The sequence below is a fragment of the Apteryx mantelli genome, chromosome 1 (assembly GCF_036417845.1).
Source record: "Apteryx mantelli isolate bAptMan1 chromosome 1, bAptMan1.hap1, whole genome shotgun sequence".
Classification (NCBI taxonomy): Eukaryota; Metazoa; Chordata; class Aves; order Apterygiformes; family Apterygidae; genus Apteryx; species Apteryx mantelli.
The window spans coordinates 5,914,405-5,937,082 of record NC_089978.1 but is presented as its reverse complement, the minus strand read 5'-3'; the positions used below and the strand labels follow the sequence as shown (position 1 = coordinate 5,937,082).

The 22,678-nt window shown below is 40.5% G+C and overlaps 1 protein-coding gene across 1 annotated transcript in view; it reads left to right on the top strand.

Moving 5' to 3' along the window:
* The window catches only part of TENM4 (teneurin transmembrane protein 4), a 155,383-nt gene that overhangs the window by 18,643 nt on the left and 114,062 nt on the right, over positions 1–22,678 (top strand). The window contains exon 5 of the mRNA XM_067289535.1: positions 9,246–9,455. Within this exon, the coding sequence (XP_067145636.1) occupies positions 9,246–9,455 (210 nt within the window). The remainder of the gene's footprint in view (positions 1–9,245; positions 9,456–22,678) is intronic.

Here is a 22,678-nt window from a genome sequence, read left to right as displayed (position 1 = left end):
TTTGAGGTGTATTAACAGCACTGAGGATACAAAGCTTTTGGAACTGCTGCCGACACATCCCATTTGTGTGGACAGAGACATCTAACTTCTGGATATGCCAGCCCAGCACATTTCATGAGTGTTCTGTCTTCTTTCGAAAAAACAAGGAGGAAGATAAATAATAATGAAAGTTCTAAGTTGCTGGGTAAAATGTAATCTGAAGAAAAAGGAAACCATGTTGGGACTGTCTGTGTAGTAATACTGAGCTCTGAGTAAGGGAATTCCAAACAAATCTAGCTTGTGGTTACTTCAGCACACACATTTGAAAATGTTCTGTTGAATTTATTTTAGACGAAACCAAACTGCACTGAATTAGGAAGGAAATGTAGTTGTTATTAAAGACACTAAGCATCAGCAAAACACTTCTCTACTGTTAAAATCATCTTCTCCTTATGGACACAGAGAGGAAATTAAAATCAGTCCAGAGAAGAATCCTTGTTAAGAACTTCATTTAATGCACTAGGAATTGTTCCTTTTCTGGGAAGCTTCAACTGATGTCCCAGAAAGCACAGAGATGCAATTAAGCATCAAAGAGAAAAATATAATCCTGCACTTTGGGATATTTATTTTTATTCAAAAAATCTTAACTCCAAGAATGAAGTCCATCAATACGTGACATTTCATGTCCTGCTATTCAACAGCAAGAGACAGTTTAAAATAAAGTTCAGAATAATAAAGAAAGGGAAGATTGACAGGAGTACAAAAGTAAATCACAGCTATAGAGGAGAAGCTTTAGACACAGTGTGATGGTCAGCCCCTAACATTTAAGGCAAGGAAGAAAATAGGATATAAATATTATAGAAAGTAGAGGTTTATAAAAGACAGCAGACCAGTTTAATGGAATTTCATCTGGTGGAGTTATAGCATTTCAGATAGGAGCTGAAAAACCTTCATGCAAATATGAAGCAAACTGAAGTTGTACTTAGACACGAGATTTTTTTTTAGCAGACAGTCCATCTGTACCTCTGTACGTTGTGTAGCTGCGTAGATTGGGTAAGAGCTTTGCTCTGTTAGCATGAGAATTGCTAATGACTGTTCCTGGTTTTACTGTTACTATTTCTAGTGAGAAATCCCAAGAGTCCTATTGTGCTAGGTGCTGCATGTTTACAGAGTAAGAGGTTCGATCTCAGGGGACAAACAAATATCAGTCGAAAGAAATTAACATACCCGACACATCTCTTACCCATTTTAGAGGTGGAAGGTGGGTCCCAGCGCAGTTATGGGACAGATCTTCTGGATCTGCTCAACACCAGGGGGGGAAGCTACTCTGTGGACCCTTCAGCTCCATGTTAGGCAGCTTAAAGCCTCCTAGATTCCTGATTTGAGTGCCAAGAGATAGGTGAGTCCTAGAAAGGGATTTGCAGAAATCATTCAGCTAAACACAAAGCTGCTTATGCAAGCAAAGAGCTAACTGCCGAGAGGAAGATGGAGAGAGAGGGCTGAAGTGGGGTTAATCTTTTGTGTCTAGCTGAGGGGCCAGAGATGGGTGCTTTCTTTGACTTGGGATTTCCAGCCAACCTTTCTAGACAGCTAGACAGACAGACAGCTAAGCTGACTCAATCACTAAGTCTGTGTCCTAGGGGTAAAAACTCTGTCCTCTTCTATCATACATATGGTTTATGCTTCCCTCATGGATATCCAGTCTTTTCTGCAAGGGCAGAGTTGTCCCCTCTGCACTGAAGCCATACATCCAGTCCTTCTGCCGAGCCTGGCAAGAATCAGCCTTTAGGCTGACTCAGGTATCCTGGTTAGGGTCACATTATAATGCAAGATGCAGACCCCAGTGCAGACCCTCTAGGATACTCCTCCAACACATGGCAGGTTAAAATTCAGAGGTCCTGAGTCACATTTCAAAACTGTCTCTGAAGGTCAGTGCTCTTCCTGATGAGGGATGATAGCAGAGCTGATGGATTCATTTTCTATCTCTGGTTTTACTAGGAGAGCATCTTTTAATCTAGGTTTCCTCATCCACGTAAAGAAAAGAAATAATTGCTACCTTACAGGTGTATTCAGTCTGCTTAGCTATGTAAAATGCACTGAGATCCTTGAGTGAAGTGGAAAATGCAGCTTCAGTACCAGCAGTTTAATTATACTCATATAAGCAAACAGATTTTATATTTATTGACATAAATGTTACTTATATATTACTATTATTTACATAATCACAGAATCACAGAATCGCTGAGGTTGGAAGGGACCTCTGGAGATCATCTAGTCCAACCCCCCTGCTCAAGCAGGGTCACCTAGAGCACATTGCAAAGGATTGCATCCAGGCGCGTTTTGAATATCTCCAGAGAAGGAGACTCCACCACCTCTCAGGGCAACCTGTTCCTGTAAATATTCCTGTAAATCAACAACTTATTTGTATAAAGATGTCAGTTTAGACAGAACTTGCTTGCACATGATCTCTGAAGGAAAAAAGCACATGACCTTCAGTCAGTGACATTACCACAGAGCTATCAAATCACATAAATGAGAGTTTCCTCACACTGAAAAATGTGTTTTGATATGAAACATGTATTTAACGCTTTGCTGCTATCTAAATCATACTGATTATGAATCTTTTGGGTTTTTTTTCATCCAAACCTTTATATTAGACACTTTTCCCAGAAACACCCCATGCCTGGCTTTCTAAAGCAAATGCAGGTTATGAAAACAAGGCTTAGTTCTTCACCAAACATAGCCATTTAGCTCTGTGTGATGCCTCCCTCCTATGCTTCATTTCTGGAAAAATCTGTCTGGTACTGGAAATTGCCTCAGATGAGCCAATTTGAAACTGGAAAATCCCAGTTAAAACAGATTTTTAATTATTAAATTTTCTATTAATATGTTGAAGGTCAGTGGAACTGCCCCAGTTTTCAGGAAGCTCCGAGCAATTTCACCTGATCTTATATTTTAGCACTAAATACATATTTATTAAAGGATTTAGCAGGCAGGTCAGAAGCAGCTAAATCTCTGATTCTGCATCACATGAATGTTGAAGAAAAATTTCCATCTGCATTGCTCTTCTCTAAGCTGGAAAGCTTTAAACTGTTGTCAAGCCAATTTTAGGATTTGGGGGGGGGGGCAGGAGTAAACATGTAAAAACAGATTTGCAATAAATTAAGCACAAAATGACATCATTATCCCTCTTTGCCAGCCCAATTCTTTAATGTAATATGAAAATAATATGAAACTCTGGATTATGCCACATCCTGTGTTGGAAGCTACCGTGTCTGTTACATCAATTAAAAAGGGTCATGAACAAAGCAGTACACTGGTGGCTAGTGTTTGATAGGTTTCTTTTCCCACTTTCCTTCTGAAGTATCAAAGCCAAGATTGCAGACTTTTTCTTCTTAAGGGGACAGATTTGGGTCAGTTTTTAGCAGGGTGTGCAAAAAAAAAAAAAAAGGAGAATCAGGTACAGGGTTTTTATTTGTATGAGTAATTGCTTTAGTATTCTTACTTCCGAAGTGCTGTTAATGGACTGTGACCTCATTACACCTGGCACTGTGCAAACGCAGAACAAAAAAGGCAATCACTGCCTCAGATAGCTGAGATTCTTAAGGATAAAGTAAATGACAACAGACATAGCCATGCTGATGGAGGTAGAATAAAATTGCAATACAGTTTTGGTCAGTGCAATAAGCAGTCTGGTGGATTAGGGTTTCTAGAAGAACCTAGTGTGTGCGGCTTTACAGACCAGAGAGAAATCTCTCCCCCAGACATGAGGGGGATTTTGAGAAAAAGAACCATTTGTCTGAAACCCTAACCGGCAGGCAATGGAGGCTGGAGTTGTAGGCTGCTTACTGGTGGGGATGAGCCATGACAGAGTGGAGCAGGCCTTGAAAGAGATAACATCAATTTCTCTTTGGTTATTTGCATGAAAAATAACCGTAATCCTGTTAGAATGAGGGGAGATCAGTGCATGCATTTCTTTGCCATCCCTGAATGGCAGAGTTGGCATAAGAGAGGTTGCAGCTTTTCTAAGGATATGTCTGTGATGCCTCTGAGACCCTCTGGGTGAACCAACCATAACACAACACTGCCTTGAGCTCAGTCTATTTCAGAAGTCGTCCATGTAAGAGGTTTTAGGTGAATCATCCTCTGGAGCTCCCTGTCTTTCCTCCTTGACCTGTAGAGAGCAACAAGGCCCAGTGAAGTGCTTCAGTTAAGAGCCTACAATAAGATGGGGTGGAATCCAGACAGTGGAAGGCACCAAACCTAGATGATCAAATGATGAAAACCCAGATGGTAAAATATAAATTAACATGATTCCTTAAATAAAACTCTGCATCCTTATTTTAATGTCCATCAATGCCACCTGGTGAGTGCAAGTGTCAGGGAGCAAAGTACAGGGTATTACAAATAGTCCAGGTATTTTCCACACAGGTACATGGACTGATTGTTCCTTTTGAAGACAGTGAAACTCATATCCTAGCTTAGAATTTGGTAGAGTTTGCAAAACTCCAGATTTGGTCAAAAGATCTTCTTCCTTCAAGGAACTACGGGCAACTTTGAGAGCTAGGTGCCAAGACGAAGTAAAACACAATGCACCTTTAGGAAAGGGTAGGGAATGGCTAAGCTATTCATACAAACGGTAAAAGAGATTAAAGATGAAAGAAAATATTTAGCCACCTTTTGGGAACAGCTGATGTGAAAATATTTAACAGGCAGTGCTTTTGTGCATAATCACGGTGTCCTAACTAAGCTTAAATAAGCAGGAGCAATATAATGCAGCTGGCCAGAGTCTGAATACTGTAAGAGGAGAATTAAAAGCTTTTCTTCCCCTCATTTAAGCCTCAGATGTTAGCTAATCATGTTCTCTAATTTTAACAGCAGAATTGGGAAATGTACAAAAAAAATGCAACTTATTTTAAGAACAGAGATGGCAAATTCTATCCCTGGGACTGAATGAGGAAGTAAAGATTCACCTGCCCGCTTCCATAAATCAGCCTTAGTAGCCTTGAGCTGCCTGAGAAGACCTGTATTTAAATGGATACTTAATCTGAAATCCCTTTTGATCATTTCTTTGAGTGCTACCATAAAGGCAAAGACCACTCTGGCTATTTAATCATCCATTAGAAACCTGTGAGTGTTAAAGAGTGCCATGTTATAAAAGGGCCAAGGCATACCGCAGGATGTGTGTTGTAAGTTGTATGGTTCGCATCTACTCTTAAATTGGCAGCCAAATGGCAGATTTAGTTTTGAGAGTTCCTGGTTCCTTGTCAGAAATAATTAGACTACATTTAAGGAGACTGTCTTAAGTAGTTTGCTTCACAAGTGTTTTTCACAGCTGAGATTCTTTGTTACAGCTCTTGGGGCCTGAGAATGTAAACCACCTTATATATTCATTATATATGATTATGTATTCATAACCTGAAGATTGCAATCCCTTGCCCGGGTGGTGGTATGGCTGGGGTCCCAGCTGTGTGGGAGATGAAACTCAGAAATGCTCCCAATGTTCCAGTTCTGGATCAGGGTAAGATCTGTTTGTTTTAAATCACAGCCCCTGGGCTGTGTGTGCAAAACTGTTCCTTGGCAGTACATTGTCTGAGAAATGTTTCAGTCAAGATGCAAATGTTCCAGTGGGTTTTCCATCCATTTTCATAGGAATGACTACACAGAGATTTTGCCTTTCAGAAAGTGCTTTTTTCTCTTTACTATTTTTTAATGTCACTCCATTATCCTGGTTTCACACCTTTCAAGAACTCCAAGAAAGCTTCCGAACATTACTCAAAGTAACTTCCTTTTGTCCCTGATTTTGTTTTTGTGCTACCAAACTGTAGAAATCTGACCTACTATGAGCTGTCATTTGCCTGTCTGATAGACACAACTCAAGACTGAATATCAGGACATCTAGGATCTCTTCCTCTGCCTGTCACAGAGTTCACATATACCTCTCAGCCCATCACTTTGCTTCTGTATGCCTTATTTACTTTATTTGTGAAAATGGGAGTCACATCTAACATCAAAAAATAACCACTAGTATTCAGACAAACTCTTTGAGATCCTCCTGCTGAAGATAAAATATTAAGTAGATAAGTCCTTAAGCTATTTATGTCGAGTTTGCAATCACAAAGGGCAGAGTCCTCCAGGAGGTTAATTGCCTTCCATCCCTGGGGATATTGCATCTCTTTGGAATTTCAGAGCTTCACAGTCCCTCGTGGAGGTTATTTGCAATACACATCGCTGGGCTTGAGGATACTGGTGGTACCCCTGCTGTAGAGATGGGCCCTGAAGGTCAAAGCTTGGGAATGGGAGATAGTGAAGATGAGAAGTCACTGGCGTAGCGTTCTCTGGATTGCTTGGTGGACTGGGAGCAAACACAATTATGTGCATTTCAGTATAGTGAGGGATAAAGTTCAGCGTGTATGAATAAAGAATGTAAGCCAATAACCAGAGGAGTTGTTGTCCAACACTATAGTAGCCCTATGGCAAACAGACTACTGAGAAGCTTCAGAGACTACAACAGTTTTTTTTTAGTTTGGACTTAAATACCAGCAGTCTCAGACTTTGTACTTTCTCAAGGCATTTCTTCCTAGCCTGGTGAAAGCTCAGTACCATAAATCTAGCTTTTTATTTTTTATCTGTTATTTACTTTATCCTCCCCCAGACTTTGTTACCAGGTCAGCCAAGGAGAGCCAACTTTTCTTTTTTTTTTCCAGTGCAGCTCTATTCCTGCATTAGCTAACTTGCGAATCCAGTGTGTTCACATAGCATCCTGACCGGCCCACGCTTCATTGCAGTGTTGTCTGGCAGTTAGAGAGAGGGGCAGAAAATACATGTGCCTGGTTCTAGCCCAGGCTGTTCCACAGTCCTTTAGCATCAGTTGATTAATTGCCCCATGCTTCATGTTCATAGTGAGCACTGTAGTATGATATTACCTCCCTCGCATCTAGGAGTTGTGAAAATCCATGTCTTAACAGCAGATGCAAAGGAAAAACTTCTGAAAGCAACTCAGGAGTCCTTCCTCAGACATGTCTTAAGCTTTTGATAGTCTAACTTCTACTGATCACCAATAAGGCTTACATGAGAATTTTGTTATATTTAGGCAGCAGGTGGTATTTGCAGAGATACTGCCTCACTTCCATGGTTTAAGCACCCAAGATGTCCAAATATTTTTGCAAGTTTGGCTCTAAATGGGACAGACAAGTTCCTGAGTGTCTTAAGAGCATCTGAACCTCGAAGATCCTTTATTAGACGTCTAGATACATAGAATTAAATGTGCAAAAACATCTGGAGACATCTGAGCCACTGAAACAAAAGGATTTAGAGTGGAAAATGTTCCACCACCCTAAGATGCAGGAAGCAGGAACTAGGTATCGCTTTCATGTTGCACTTTGAAAATGAGGCGTGTTCTAGAAGTGCAAACCATTACTATTATCATAGTTACCACTGTCTAAAGAACTCTGTGATCCCTGGGAAAAAGGGTCCATTTCAATGTAAGGAACTGAAGACTTGGCAGCTCTCTCTTATGGCCTGGGGCAAAACTTCCCTCATGGAATCAGAGTGGATGTTCTAGCCCTGCCACAGGAGGGTGTCAAAGTCCCTGAACAGCCAAAGCGTCCTGTTGCTGGCAGTATTAATTAGAAAAAGACTAAAGCAAACTTAAATAAGGCTGAATTTCAGTCAGGTGTGATGTTAATGCAGGCTGAATAGTTTTGAATTTTTTATGTGCAGCCAGTGACCCGAAGTAAATCTCTTGTATAATACCAGTCTCCCCCATCACCACCCGCCAAGCCTTGAGGCCTAAATTCTGCTCTTAATATGCTCAGAGGCACAAAGAGAGGCCCTAGAGGTCTGCTGGTACAGACGGTGTCTGTGATATTTGTTCTTTTGGGGGGAATAGCTGGGGCAACAGAGGAAAAACGAGCTCTGCAGATACCTTAGTACCCCCTTCTGGGCCTTGAGCCCAGCCCTGCTCAGTCAAGGGCACTTCTGTTCACATCTTCTCTCCACATTCCCCAAAGGGAACCGTGTCCCTAGTCTGTAAAACCTATAAAATGGCTCAGTCAAGCAGTGGGTGTAAGTGCAAAACTTTTGGGAAAGTTTGACCCAATTAGATGCACTAGGCAAAGTAGGAGGGGAGGGAGAAGACCTGATAGTCCAAAACAAAGTCTGAGTTGCCTCTAGGGTTGAAAAAGGGAGAGTGCAGTCACGGTCTATATTAAATTGAAAGTGAGCTGTGGGGTGACGAGCCTGAAGAAGGAAAAATAGGTGCATTTCATTTCATCTGTGGTATAACGCCACTTCAGAATTTGTTTTTACTTTTTTCATTGAAATCATTCCTCTGTGGTAATGGCAGAAACAGGCACTTTAACACCTGATTCATGGGTACCTGTTCTCCACCAGTTCTCAATTTTTCCAGATAAATGCGGTGCAGATGAAAGCATGAAGTCTCCCAAATTCATGCCAAGGGCATGTCAGGTTTTAGCCAAAAGTCTGTTGCTGGGCCAGAATATTACAAATATGTGTGTCGTCATGCTCACTGGGGCTCATGGGGGCTGGAGAAGGCCAGCACCTCTGAAAAGTCAATGTCCTTTAGCTCTTCTTGTGCTAGGAGGTAAGTGCCAAAATACCCTCTGCTTCCATTAACTCCCATAAAACTTGGGAACAAGCACCATCCTACAAACTGCAGCTCATATAGCTCACAAGCATTCCTGAAAAAGGATTTTTAACAGCGTGGTAGGAGAACAGAGCTATAGCAGATGCCCAGACTCAACTGAACTAGAAATATTCTTTGTTAATATTAAACAGAGAAGGAGGGATTTAATGAATCCCGTTCCCAGAACCATGGGTTAACAAGCCATAAACAGACTTTGCCAGCTCTTAACTTTATCGTCAGTGGTTTAGCAGTACGTTGTTTTCACCCTTAACCAGATTTTAATTAAATGTGACTTTTGTTCTGCTTATTGGAAGAGCCTTTCCCCTTGGATTTGGAGATCACAAAAGCTTGAGGAGTGCAGGAGAGCTGGAAAGCAAATAGGAGGATCAATCACAGCAGACCTCTGCAATCCATGTCCGTCTCTTTTTTGTAATACACTTATTAGATTCTTATTGTCAGAAAGGATTAGTGTTATGAGCTCCAGGAATTCCTTTCATTGCCCCATAAGGCGAGGTAGTGAAGTGTGTCTGCCTTTCTTAACAATAACATTTTGGATTTTCCCCCCCTCTCCCTTCTCTCCACCCATTTCCCCTCCTCTCTCTTTTCTCCTCTCCCACAGAGATTTGTGCAGCGGACTGCGGAGGACATGGCATTTGCGTCGGAGGCACCTGCCGCTGCGAGGAGGGATGGATGGGCACAGCCTGTGATCAACGAGCGTGTCACCCACGCTGCAATGAGCATGGGACATGCCGGGATGGCAAGTGTGAATGCAGCCCGGGTTGGAATGGAGAGCACTGCACTATTGGTAGGGAGAAAGAAAAACCGACTACTTTTAAAAGAATAATTGATGATCAGGGAGGAGAAAAGGCGCATGCTTAATTGAATATGTGTGACTTAGTGTAGCATGAGCACCTTTGTTCTTGGATTTCAAGATCTGACATCATACATTTTCATGTGGGAACAAGACAAAATGTCCTTTCATTTGGTGATGACATGGCTATATATATTTTTATTATAAGACATGAGGTACACCTATGTGGTGTTTGAGCTCACAGAGACAAGCCGTCAATCAGCAGCTAGATGCTTTGAAAAACATCCCACTTCACCTCTCTCAAAAGATCTTGCTATGGCCTTCACGTCCTCCTTCTACTGTGTCAACAGCTTTTTCAGAAACATGCATCTGATTTAAAGTTTTCTTTCACTTAATTTGCTCCATTATTTGCACTGCTTGCTAGTAAAAGAGGAAACTGCAGTCAGAAAACTTCTGGCTGGTATTTAGCTCTATCTTGCTTATCCCTTGCCTGCTCTGCTACCTTTCTAACCAGTTCATTTTTCTCTCTTTGGTTCTGTATTCCTCATGCACCTGGCACTTACCTTGAGCTCTTGGTGTCATGTCTTATTATTATTAATAATAAGATGCCACCAATATGCTGAAATTATTCAAAGAGGTGCAATTCCCACTTTAAGAAATTTGCAGCCTCATTAATGAACTGGCTCAGGTTTACCTTCCTATTTCATCTCTTTTAACTCCTTGCAGCACTTTGCCTTCTTTTTTTCTGACTGTCATGCATTCGACTGCTTTAGTCCCTGTTCTGTACCCATCCTATAAAATCTAACATTAACAACCTCCAGAAGCTAAATTAGTGGATCTGGTTCTGCTCTCAGTAATGCCTGTGCGGACCTGAAAAAATTCAGTTGACTTCAGAAGAGTCAATCTTGAGTGAGAACTCTCTTCCAGGCATTTTGTTTTAATCAGCTTCTTTTAAAAACAAGAAAATTTACCTCTATATTGTTCTCATCATGAAGTAATACATACAAATCACACTGTATCAAAATTAACCACTAACAATGCCTGGGTAGAGGTCTACATGTTTATCTGTGTGGATTATCAACTTGGTTAAACATGTAGACATCCACTTTTTTTGCTTGAACAACAGGTAGGTTTGCACACATAAAGACATACAGGAAATGAAGCCTGATCACAATATTTTAATTCCAACATTAGGGTAATGGTACAAACCATATCTGTGGCTCAATTCTACTTATCATTTATTTATGCTAATGTCACCCTACCACATTATGGTCTCCACATGCATCCCCTAATGAAAAATATCTAGCTCTAAAAACTTCCTGTCTCATTAGACATTACATTCTGCTTTCTCTTCTATGTTCCTAGAAGCTTTCATTTCTTTTCGTGAACAAGGGATAAAATAGCCCTCTCTTAAATTACTTTAGAATGAAATGAGAACAGTCCTGTGTTAATTGGAATCCTGTGTTTTTGTAATATTATTTTATAGCCTCGTATTCAAGCACTTTGATATGGAAAGCAACACAGATTCATGAAAGAGTTTTAAAAGGAAAAAATGTTCAGCAAAAGGCCCCAAATCGAGGGGACAATTTTATGTGAAAGTCATTTACGCACATAAGAGCCTGATTCCTACCCTCGGTGCCATTTTATTAGTTCTGATGCAAAACCACAATGCCACTAGTTCAGTATATGATATTTCAACACACAGCTGATATGTCCTGCTTGTTTTTGAACAACAAGCTTTTATCTTTCATTATAATTAAAGTTAGCCCATTATTTGTGGTATTCCTCACTCAAAGTATAGAGAGTCCATGTTAACGTGGGAAAGGCAGGCACTGCAATGCAGTCAGCATCAAGATTTTAATGGTGCACGCTATCATTTTGTATGGTACTACCCTCATATTGCAGTGCTGTCTTGGTTTAGGAATCATTCTTTAATACTTAGAGTGCTGGAGCAATTCTGTTTCTTTTCACTTCCCCCCTCCTCATCTTCTTGCATGGTGATTTAGCAACAAATTTGTACATAGTCTCATGCCTCTGAAGCTGTAAACCGTATTTCCTGCAGAATATTTCATTGATAAATGTGTAGAATGTACAGGAGATTTGGCAAAGTCATAAATATCCAAGAAAATTGAATAGCTTGAGAAGGAGTAATAAGCCAGTAATATTGGCACAGATGAAAGGACATTGACTTGGAATTACATTAAGTATGTGGAAAGCATTCCCCTTGTCCTTGTGTAATTTCCCTGCATGGCAACTTGTTCTGTTGACAGTAATTCCTTATACGTCTGTGTCATGGCCCGGTTTGCTTTAGCACTGACAAGCATAAAACCCCATTGCTGAAGTGATGCTTTAACAATATTGCCGTGTGTGCAGGTAACATGGGTAGAAATGGATGATACAAGTAAAGGACACTTCTTCCATTTCCTGTTGAGCATGTCTGAGAGTAAGAAATCCTGTTGTTTTTTAGGTCATGGGAGGCTCTTTCTTGTGATGTACAAAGGAACTCTGATCCCAGTGGATTAATTTTGTTTGCTCATACAAAGAGTTACATTACCAAATATACTAGCTTGATTGCTCACATTCAGAGATTTCATTAGAGGAACCTCAGTTAATTCCCAACCAGGAAATTGATGCAGAAGCTTGCATTCATCATCCTAATTCAGCAAACTCAGTGCATCCAGGCAAGAGGGTAGAACAGAAAGTTGATTATATAACTGCAGGAATCCTCAAACCCAGCAGAATGGTTCAATCTATTTACTCTAATTTCCTAAAGGGAAAAAAAAAACGTGACAACAGCCACAATGCAGGCTCATATGATGGGCTGTCCAGCATATTCCAAACTTGCCCCCAGTTAGAAACTTTGCAAGAATTCAGCTGTCTTCTGTTATGACCCAAAACACACCCACAACATCCAGGGAATGTGGTGGATTTTAGGAGCCCTGAGTTTGAAGGTGAAATCAACCCTCTCAGTGTGGGCTCTGAAAGGCCAAATTACAACTCAGCTCTGTAGTAGGCCACTGTATGAGACTGATTCGCAGATGGCACCACAGAAAATTTCCTGGATATAATGAATGACTCCAGAAATAGCGCAGGGCTATCACAGCATGGCCTCACATTTCATGCAGCTCATAGTACGGCCCGGACAGTGTCCCAGGTGCTGTGCCTCCCGTCTCTGAGATGCAAAGGGAGACTTCACTCTGCCTACATGGGCCTTGCGCAAAAATTTTATCTGATACATGAATCTCTGTATATGATATTTTACTAGTAAACGAGTCTTGATTCTTTGGTTCAAATTGGGGTTGTTTAGAAAGGGATTTCCTGTATTCATACTTGTAGTGATGCCAGAGATATTCATCACCCCTGAACGGCCTGGACATAAAACTAAAGACATCACTTGAAGTTCAGTTGCTGCACCTGAATACTACGGGGTCTCTTGGGCTGTCGGTTAGCTCTCCAAATACACAAAGGTCTACCTAGCAGGATTTTCAGAGCACCTCCGTGCCTAATTCCCATTGATCTTTATAAGAGTTACATGCTTAACTCCTTTTAAAAATCTAGTCCTGGCATGCATGAGTGATGTACGCGGTAACAAGTGTCTAGACAGACAGGCAGACAGGCCTTCCCACGTGGGCTTCTGCTTATGGCACAATCAAGCTGTTCTTTGTTTTACTTAGCAAAACTCTGATTTGGGAGAAATCTACCCTTTAGGTTTGGCTTTCATCAGTGTTCTTGCATAAATAATCACACACGTTCTGAACAGCCTGGGTTGTAATCAGTGCCTCTCGGTTTCTGCTTGAGCAGCCAGAATCCAAACAAGGCACATTACAGAGGGAATCTCTTCTCTTTTCCCAGGCTTTCGAAGGCATCGCTTGTGCCGTTCACTTCCCTAAGCAGTTTGGTCTGCATGCAGCCCAACGTAAAATAAGGAACCCTCTGCCCACCGGTGTGTAGTGAAGGTTCTCGCTGTCCTCAGCCCCACACAATAATTATTCAGCTCGCCGCAGCGTTCAGCTGTTTCCACTGCAGACGCTAAGCTGTGTTTGACCCTCTGATATCCAGCTCACCTGAGTGGGATGGGTACCTCTGGGCAAGAGAGGGCCATGGTTAGAGCATGCAGTGGAAAATGTGTGCTCACTGCTTTGTTCCAACAAGATTTTGCATCACGTTGAAGATAATCTAGCCTTAAGTAGTTGGTGGCATATTTGACAGTAAATATTAAGTGCAGACGAACTTCAAAGGCAAACAGTCTTTTTCCCTGTCTCTGTGGTATAAACTTCTTGTGCCTTCACTGGTTCAGCAGTGAGGGGCTACTCTCTCCGCTCCTTCAAACTTGCGTGTTCTCAGTTTAGTTCCTGGGATTTCACTGAGGCTGTGTGCACTTCGTCCCATAGGGAAGATAAAAAGGGTACTTAGAAAATAAGAAAGGAGAGTGTGCTGGGGAAAACATTCTGCCCAGGAGCCTGTCCCCAGCAGCCCTCGCTGTTCTCTCCCCTCTCTGCCTCTATGGGGGCCAAGTGAATTGCTCATATGATCATTCCCAGTATGTTTAAGACAAAACAAGTTAGCTTGGGCAATTGAAGTCAGAGGATTTTCAGACTGAAAACAGCTAGGGGATGCTCACATGGGCTTCCCCAATAGCAGATCTGAAGGAGAATAGTTTATGTTATGGGGGAGGTGGCATGGAGCTCAGTACAGTACCTTTGGGTGCAGAAGAGGACACCTTAGAGAAGCTGCTCTTTTTTCAGAGTCCCTACACAGCTCCTCAGCCTGCATATGCCCACAGAGTTTCCAAAGGAGTGTCTATAGATAGTAAGATGATATTTTAATGCCAGAACCATAACATGTGAATGAGAACTATACAGGTTTAGAGAAGAAAGATCCGTGCCACCATGGCATACGTTTATGGCCATGTGTGGAATATTCCCATAAGAGATCTGCATTATTTTTCAAATTACAAGGTAACGTTTGCACATCATTGACATATGGTTGACTCTGGCAACTGTCTCCACTGTCATCAACTGCAAAGTGACTGCTGTCCGAGCTTGCAGTGTTGGGCTGCTCTGGAATTTAAAATCCAAATGGCATGTTCCCAGGCTTCAGCCACCATCCAAGCAGACGGTGAAGCTCTGCTTCCTGCATCACGACTACTACACAGAGGTGATTAGTTAATCTCATTCACTAGCCTCATAACTGCCTCATACTCTTTTAGCTCTGATCCTCCCGGCCCTCTCAGCTTACTTACAATAGTGCTTCGACTGATGCATTAGACTCACGAGATGGGAAAAAAATTCTTGCAAGGTCAGTGACCTCCCAGGTGGGCAGTCTGCATGAACAAACCTGAAACAAAAAACTCTTCATAAGGGTACAAGGACACAACTGAGAGAGATTGCAGGGAGCATACAAGCTTTACCTGAACCACGGAAATAACATTTAGTAAGATTTGCTTGATAACAGAAATCGGAGCAAGGTGCTGGGGGCAGGGAATGAAGGAGAGAAAAGCCAAGACTCAGAGCCTCTTATTTAATACAGATCAGCTGCTGTTAGGAGAGAGAGTGCCGCCTACTGGTTAGACAGGCCTCTCCAAGGCAGGACTCCTGGGTTTTGCCTGCATCTTTGCCACCAACTTTCTATTTGACACCAGAAAATCAAATAGAAGGTAGTTTTCCAAATTAATATTCCATGGGAATTGGGCACATGACTGCTCCTTCTACATCTACCTTCTTTTGTTTGCTTTAGCCTTCCTTGGAATGAGTATATTAACACTTATCTATCTGGTAGAGCTGTCATGAGGTTAATTTAATATTTGTGAAGCAGTTTGATCTTGGGCTAGAGAATGTTGTACAAATGCAATGTGTTACCATTAAGAAGATCCAGGGTAAAAGCCTCTCTCAGTCTGGTAAGGCCACAGGAGAACTGTGCATCTTTGTTCGGAAAAATATAAGACAATCAGGTGAGGTGGAGCACTTTCAAATGACTCTGTTTTTCCTGCTGAAAAGAAAAGCACTTGGTAAAACAGAGGTAGACTGTAGCAAATGAGCAGAGCCTTACAATAATCTGCCACATATATATATATATTTATACTATATATATACATATATATATAAGCACATACATAAATATATATATATTAAGCTTTCCTGTTTCTCTTCCGGATCTTAATGAGCAAAGATAACTGGATGTCTAAACATAGCCTTCTTGAGCTCTTTGACTGAGAAGGGCTGTGCTCCACCCTTCTTCCTTTTTTATCTCTCCTCATAATCAAAGTTTTTCTTTTCATATCACAGCAAACTCTCCTTTGCCTTTCTAGCACCTGCACAGTCTCGTAGTAAGCCGCAATGCACTTATTCAATCCTACCTTAAATGTCCTGTCTTTTATCTCCCAAGCTCACTATCTGGATAAGGTAGTGAAAGGTATGCTCTTCCTTCCTATTTTTCCTATTGTCTTTGTGTTTTTTTAAAAAAATGCACCGTGAACATGCTGTGTTGAGGTTGCATCTCTTCCTCATTGTCACCAAAGTGCTCCCTAATGTCTGGAAGGATGAACTTTCCAGTCATTTAGGTAGGAAATACCTCTGTAAGTGCTGTGATCCTGTGTTAACATCGTATCAGTGTTCCTACCCTTCCCTCTGACCCTGCCCTCCCCTCCAAACCACCTCTCATCCTCACCCCTCCTACCCAGGTAAGGAAAGTCAGGAGGAAAAAAGTGTCTGTGAATACTGCAGGTGCCCTACACAGCGATATGTTTTAATTAAATGTGTACGATCTATTTTGTAACAAGCAGGTGAGTTTACTTTCTGTGTGAAGTCTCCATATTTTGTTCCATGACTGCTAAGTCCTACATGGGAACTTTGTGTGATGCTATTTATATATATATTTATATATATATACACATATAGAAATGTTACAACCTCAAAGCCAAAGCCTCTGGTTGTGTAAATCAGCAAATTCTATTGAAATTAGTGATGTTGTATTAACTTGCAGTACAAAGAAATCTGACCCTATGTTCCTAATTTTAAATGTAAAACAAGTCTAGAACCCAGGTCTTTTCTTCTCCTGAGAAGAAATGGAATTGAACTGTAATGGATTAGAGCTAATCTGATATCTTAAAACATACTCAGTTGTTTCTTAGCCAGAGCTATATGCTAAATTAGTTTATGACTTTTAAGTAGAAACATTGATGACAGTTCCTGAATGCACATTCATTTTATAAAAATATTGAAATAGTACACATCTCCTAGATAAATACAATGATCTGGCAATGAATATGATTGAGTTGGACACAAATATCCTTCTACATGGCTGATTTAACACTAACAATAACACAGTGCTGATACCACACAGCATCATGTGTTTGCCGGTTAAACAAACCAAAAAAATCAGGTAGAATAAATCTGTTTCTTCCATACAATTCACCCTCCTTTTCAGGTTGCAAGCAATCAGAAACAGCAACCCTGAGAGGTTTATGAAGAAGGGCAGATATGCCAAAATATTTGGCTGGTGAACGGTTAAATTGAAGTCTCCGCCTTACAGGGCTCTTAGGGTATGACAAGAAACATGGTTGCCCTACTGACTTCACTTCTCTAAATGAGCTTATACTCTAACATGTCTCTCCTGTTTCCATTGATGCTTGTAGGCAGGTTGAGGTACAATTGCAAATAGGAAAAAACTTTAAATAAACAAATATGAATGATAATGAAATGCCCACAATGTAAATAAGGAGACTTTGCAGAGTAATGCAGCAGTAAGTGGCACCTATCCTTGAACCCCTGCTTATGGATTGACTGTTCAGTGGTATTTAGATTTCTTTCATTGCTTAGAGTCAGTAAAACATCCTTGACTTTATTTAAATTAGGAGGAAAAATGATATCCTCCTTCTTAGATCAAGGAAAAAGGGCCACTTTTCATATTCTTATGGAGTCATAGTGGTGGCATTCTTAAAAGATCCAGGTCAGCACTAGGGATTGCGATCAGAACCTCCTGTTAATGTTCCACATCTCCGTGTTTTGCATTTCAAAAATCCAGGACTCCTTCCTTTCATTTCAATTTGCATTGGAGAAGGTTGGATTAAAAGGTAGCAGATAAGAACCAAGGGGATAGAGAAGATGACAAATCAGCCTGTATAGCTTGTGTCCAAGGACCTGCAGTACCGATTAGCCCATTCAGTGGCCCAACTTTTTTTTTAGTAAGTCTTCTCTAGCTATCACTTGTCCTCTGTATAGCCTTTTGAATCACCTTAATGCCCAAGAATAAAGGCATGTCAATTTAATGAGTATTGCAGTGGGTAACAGATTAAGCAACATGCTAAGAATAAACCATTGTCTCAATGCTTGGCCTCTTTTGGGAAGATTAGCAATAACTGAAATATTAACAGTACATGTTTTTACTTGGCTAACTGCATAGCATGCATTTTTTCAGAACTAAATTACTCATGCCATTTTGGCTTTCTTAATTATTAACATCTTTCTGGTTGAAATCCCTTCCTAGTAATCCTGTCACCCCTGTCAGGGGTGAGCCTGATTTACTGCTGAGTCTTTCCTACAGCTTTACAAGGAACCTGTAAGGCAGACAAGATGCAGAATTGTTTCTAAGTTGGAGAGCAAGTTTTAAGAGCAAACATCAGCATGATTAAACCAAAAAGATCCAACTAGAATTGGAAGGAAGTCTCCAAGGCTAAGGCCTACTTAACAGTGGTAACGTTTAAAATAAAAAGAGGTGTCTATTACTAAAAATGTGCTGATTTTGAAGAGAGGTCCTCTATCTAGAATACCATTGGAACTGACAATATGTCAGCATAATTAATTTCTATCATTGGTTATCAAGTCCCATGCTTAAAACAAAACAAAATAAAAGCACATTAACTCTTTGGTGAGGCATGTAAATAGCTAGTCTGAAATGTAAAGATGCTGAACAGCCACCTCCATTTGAATACACTTCTTTGTAGGGTCACTTCTTTGAGCTGCTCCTGACATTTGAGAAGCAGTGAGAACCCAAGGTCTAACTGCAGCCAATTCCATCATTTGTACACTCACAAGTAATGGGAGCTCTGGCAAGTGACTTTTTAATCTTCATCTTACAGGGACCATTTGATTAGAGGTTTCTTCATTCCCACCATCAAAAAATGTCATGGTGGTAGTTGTATTTTTCAGAACACTCTGCCATGCTCTCATAGCCTGCAGGTATCAGATGATGCTTTTTGGTCCTTCTCTTTAGCCTTACAGAACTTCTACAAGTCACTTAATGATTATTGTTCTTTTAAGCTACAGGTGTTTGCACCCTCTTGTATTGCATTCAACCATGTCCTACTTGTTTCAAAGCTCAACCACTGTCTATTAGGACTTGTGAGAATAACCATCAGGAAAGATAAGAGAAAGAAACATTTATTCTCTGTCAGTACTTTACGATCAGAACTAGGAAAGTCTTATCCTTTAAGTCCAATTTCAAGTGGCAATGAGGCTTAGCTTGAAGAAAAGTCCCATTGAACATTGTTTATAATTGGACTAATTAGAGAAGGCTTTAAGTGTACAGATCATTAAGAGCAGATTATTTTACCACCAATCTTAAAATGGCAAGATAATTTCTTACTCTGGTGAATTTCTGCTTTGACTATGATACTCTTCTTTTGTCTAGTCAAAATTAGTCCATTTTTTTGTAGTGATTCCCTGGTCTGTATTGACTCTTGCATGGCAGACCTGACATCTTCATGAATGTCTTGCTGTATCATCATCTTTCAGCAGCACTTTCATGTGCTTTAGTTAGAAAATCACATAAAGGTGTGGGGGGGGGTTCATCCTCAAAAAGCTCTATTCATGTATTTAATTCTTTCAATCACCCAAATACAATTAACAAACACAAACAGGAAAAATGGATCATACTGACTCTGGCTATGAGAAATCAGAGCTGGAAGAAATTGGTGGTGTAAATCTGTGAAGATTAAGCCACCCTGCTGTGTTGATATTCAGAAGCACTTCAGAAACTGGATGATCTTTTTGCTGTATTCCCCAGGACAGGAAAGGAAGGCATAAAGTTAATTTGTACCGTCTTTTTGTCAAATGCTTTGTAATGCACTGTTTGTGGAGTGTGGAATACTATGTGTTCCTATCTCTATATTGTTAATGATGGTCAAGTCTTTACCCAATGAACCAGCTTAAAAATAGTAATATTCATAGGTTTATTCTCCTAGATATGTTGGCCTATGCGTTTGTATTCTCTTCTAACAATTTGAAGCTATGAGTCCTCTAACAGCTGCTGTTTAATTATTTTGCTTTCTGTTAATGATTTGCTTCCTCATTACTTCTGCACAGTCTTCTCTCCTACTGAACCCATGATAAAGGAGAGATACAATTTAGTTCTCACAGCACTGATACTTTGCTGTACCTTGTAATGCGATGGTTAATATCTGAAAACTTGTATGTTCATGAATCTGTGAAGATGTTCTCTCATTAGGAGACAGTTCTATCTGACTTCTTGGAAGAGATTCATCTCTTTAGGAAACAGAGATGGCTCTATCTGGTGGGATGGGGTAAACTTGCTTTCTAGACTTGAAAGATGCCAAAACAATGGATTATGACGTTAGAGGTGGGAGTCATCCCACTTTAGGTTATCTACAGTGTAGACACTTATATCTGAACTTGTCACCCTGGATCTCCTTAATAGTCAAGGAAGAGCAGTAGGCACTTTGAGGGCATAATCTTATGAGATATTCTCTCTCTTCTTTCTTTTCTGTCCTGCTGGATGGTGCTTTTCCTCTGTCTGTCTACCTTCTGAGATGCTTGACTTAGTTTCTCTGGGTCCAGATATATCAATCAGTACAGTATCTTTTCTGTTTAATAATGTTAGAACTTTGCTTTTGAGATCTTTGTTTTAAAAGTTAAGAAATGAACAATATAATTTAAAGGTAAAAATTTTAAAATGAAATTCTTTTCCCTCTGAAATTTTCATCATGTGAAACCTTGTAGCCCTAATTTAAACCATTTCCAGGTTTTGGACCTGTTCCTACATGGCTTGGAACTGACCCCAGGAGTCCTTTGTCCTTAGCTCCCAGGAAAAGTTTCCAAAACCCATTGGTGAAAGTGTCAGTCCCCTTTTTATTTTCTTCCCTTTGCAGAAGATAAAAGTCTGAACACTAGTATTGAACACTAGTTTCTGGGTTAAAAATTTAGTGGTATCCAATCCTTCTTCTTTGACTCCTATGCTTCTACCATGTTCTCATCAACTTCCTCAACCCAGCTCCTTTTGACTCCCACTGAACTTCTGTCCAGGTCAACATCACTCCACCTTCCTTGCAAGGATTTTCCTGATCAGCCTTTGAAACTGCAGGATAGAACAGATTATTTTAGGATGGGAGACATAGCTCAACTGATGCACTAGAGTGGTGAAACCGTGAAGTGTGCTCAGTGATGATGCAACAGCATCACAGAATTGAGCCACCAGCCAAACTCTAATGAATCCATGCAGAATATGGATAAAATGAGGTTTCTTCAGAAGGCAAGGGCAAATTTAGGGAGATTTATGAAGAGGGAATAAAAACATCCCTGCCGGGTTGTCCCACGGAAACAGAATGTGTCTGCTCTGAAGTGTGGAATTCCCTATCTACCTAAGTTATTTAGCACATTATTTTAACAAGTAATACATTTCTTCCTCTCTCAGTCTCCACAACAGCTGAACACTTTTAGCTTATTCTGAAATTAAATAAAGGAAACAAATAAATAAATTAGCTCCAGCATGAAAAAAAAAAAAAAAACCCAACAGCTTAAATGGTTAGAAATTTGGCACTGTTTTAAGTAATTGAAGGCAGGGTATTAAAATGGGGAATTTCGAGTAGCCTTGCCTATAAATAGCACTGGCAGCTCTTTCTGTAGTATATAGATACTAATATAATGTATAAGTACCAAAATATGCTCACCACAGACAGAGTACACATTTTAAAGGACTGAAATACCACAACGATGTTTGTAAATGTAAAAATTATTTAAGATCTTTTTAAAGGATTTTTCCTTGCCACTGTTGTTCCTTATTCCATTTCATCCCTCTGAATCTGTAGGAAAACAATCTTAGAAGAATTATTAGAAGTTCACTATGAAACATGTTTATTAGTTAAAAGGCATTTCTGAACCACGTTTACCCAGTGCAGGATACATGATGGTGTCGTGTGCTATACCTGCTGTCTCAGCACTTCCTCGGGATGCCTCTTGTGAGTAATGAGTCAACCGCACGTTGCAGTGACACCCACCTTACAGCACTCTTCACCACCATGTTGTAACTCTTCAAGCCACGATAAGTCTGCGATGTTTGTGCAGTTTCACAAAGCAAACTTGTCGTGCAAAGCTAAGGGTCTCAACAAACTCAGATCACACGGCAGATTTTCACAACACGCGTATAAGTAGAGAGGGCCTTAAAACAGAGCTTGCGAAGTCAGAATTGGATTCCTGGCTTAATCAATCCTGCTGAGTGACCTTGAAAATCACTTCACTACCATGCGCTTCAGTTTCCTAATCTGTAAAATATGGCTAACATTTCTGACTGCTTTTCTGTAAAGATTTTCAAGCTCTGTAGGTAAAAAGCCCCCCAAACTATATAAACTAAGCAGCCTTCTTCACCCTGCTGCTTACTGTGGAAATTACTCTGCTATTTTGTTAAAAGGGGATGGAAATCTCAGCAGGGGGTCATCGGATAAGAAAATCAAACCCTAGTGAGCAGACAGGAAGCATGGGATTCATCTCCCCTTATTTTAATCACTTATAATAGAAATGTTTGCCTCTGTGCTAGTCACCCTGGACTCCTTTTCTAGTCAGTGGAGAGAAATAGGCACTTTCAGAGCATGCTTCAGCTCATCAATATAAGCATTAAAATACGTGAGGGGAGTTATACCATGGGAATGTCAGTTTGCCTCTCTGCTGACTACAGAGGGAATTGAAGTATCTCTATTACAGATGGACAGTAACCAGGCAAGATGAATCCCACCCAAACTGAGAGGCAGAGAAATCAGGTGTTCTCCAAACATTGTCTAATATAGAGAATCCATTCCCTTTCCAGCCAGCTTTGCCTGTTTACCGGACTGAGATCTCAGTAGCATTGAAAGCCAGCTGTTTTTCTCAGGGTGCTAGGAACTTTAACCCCATATGGAATTTAGGTGACCCTAAATCCTCATCTTACAAAGCAAGGGATTTGAGGGACAGAAACAGCAGGGTGGAGTTTTACAAACAATGAAGCAGGAAAATCACACTGCCTACCCAAAGCTCACC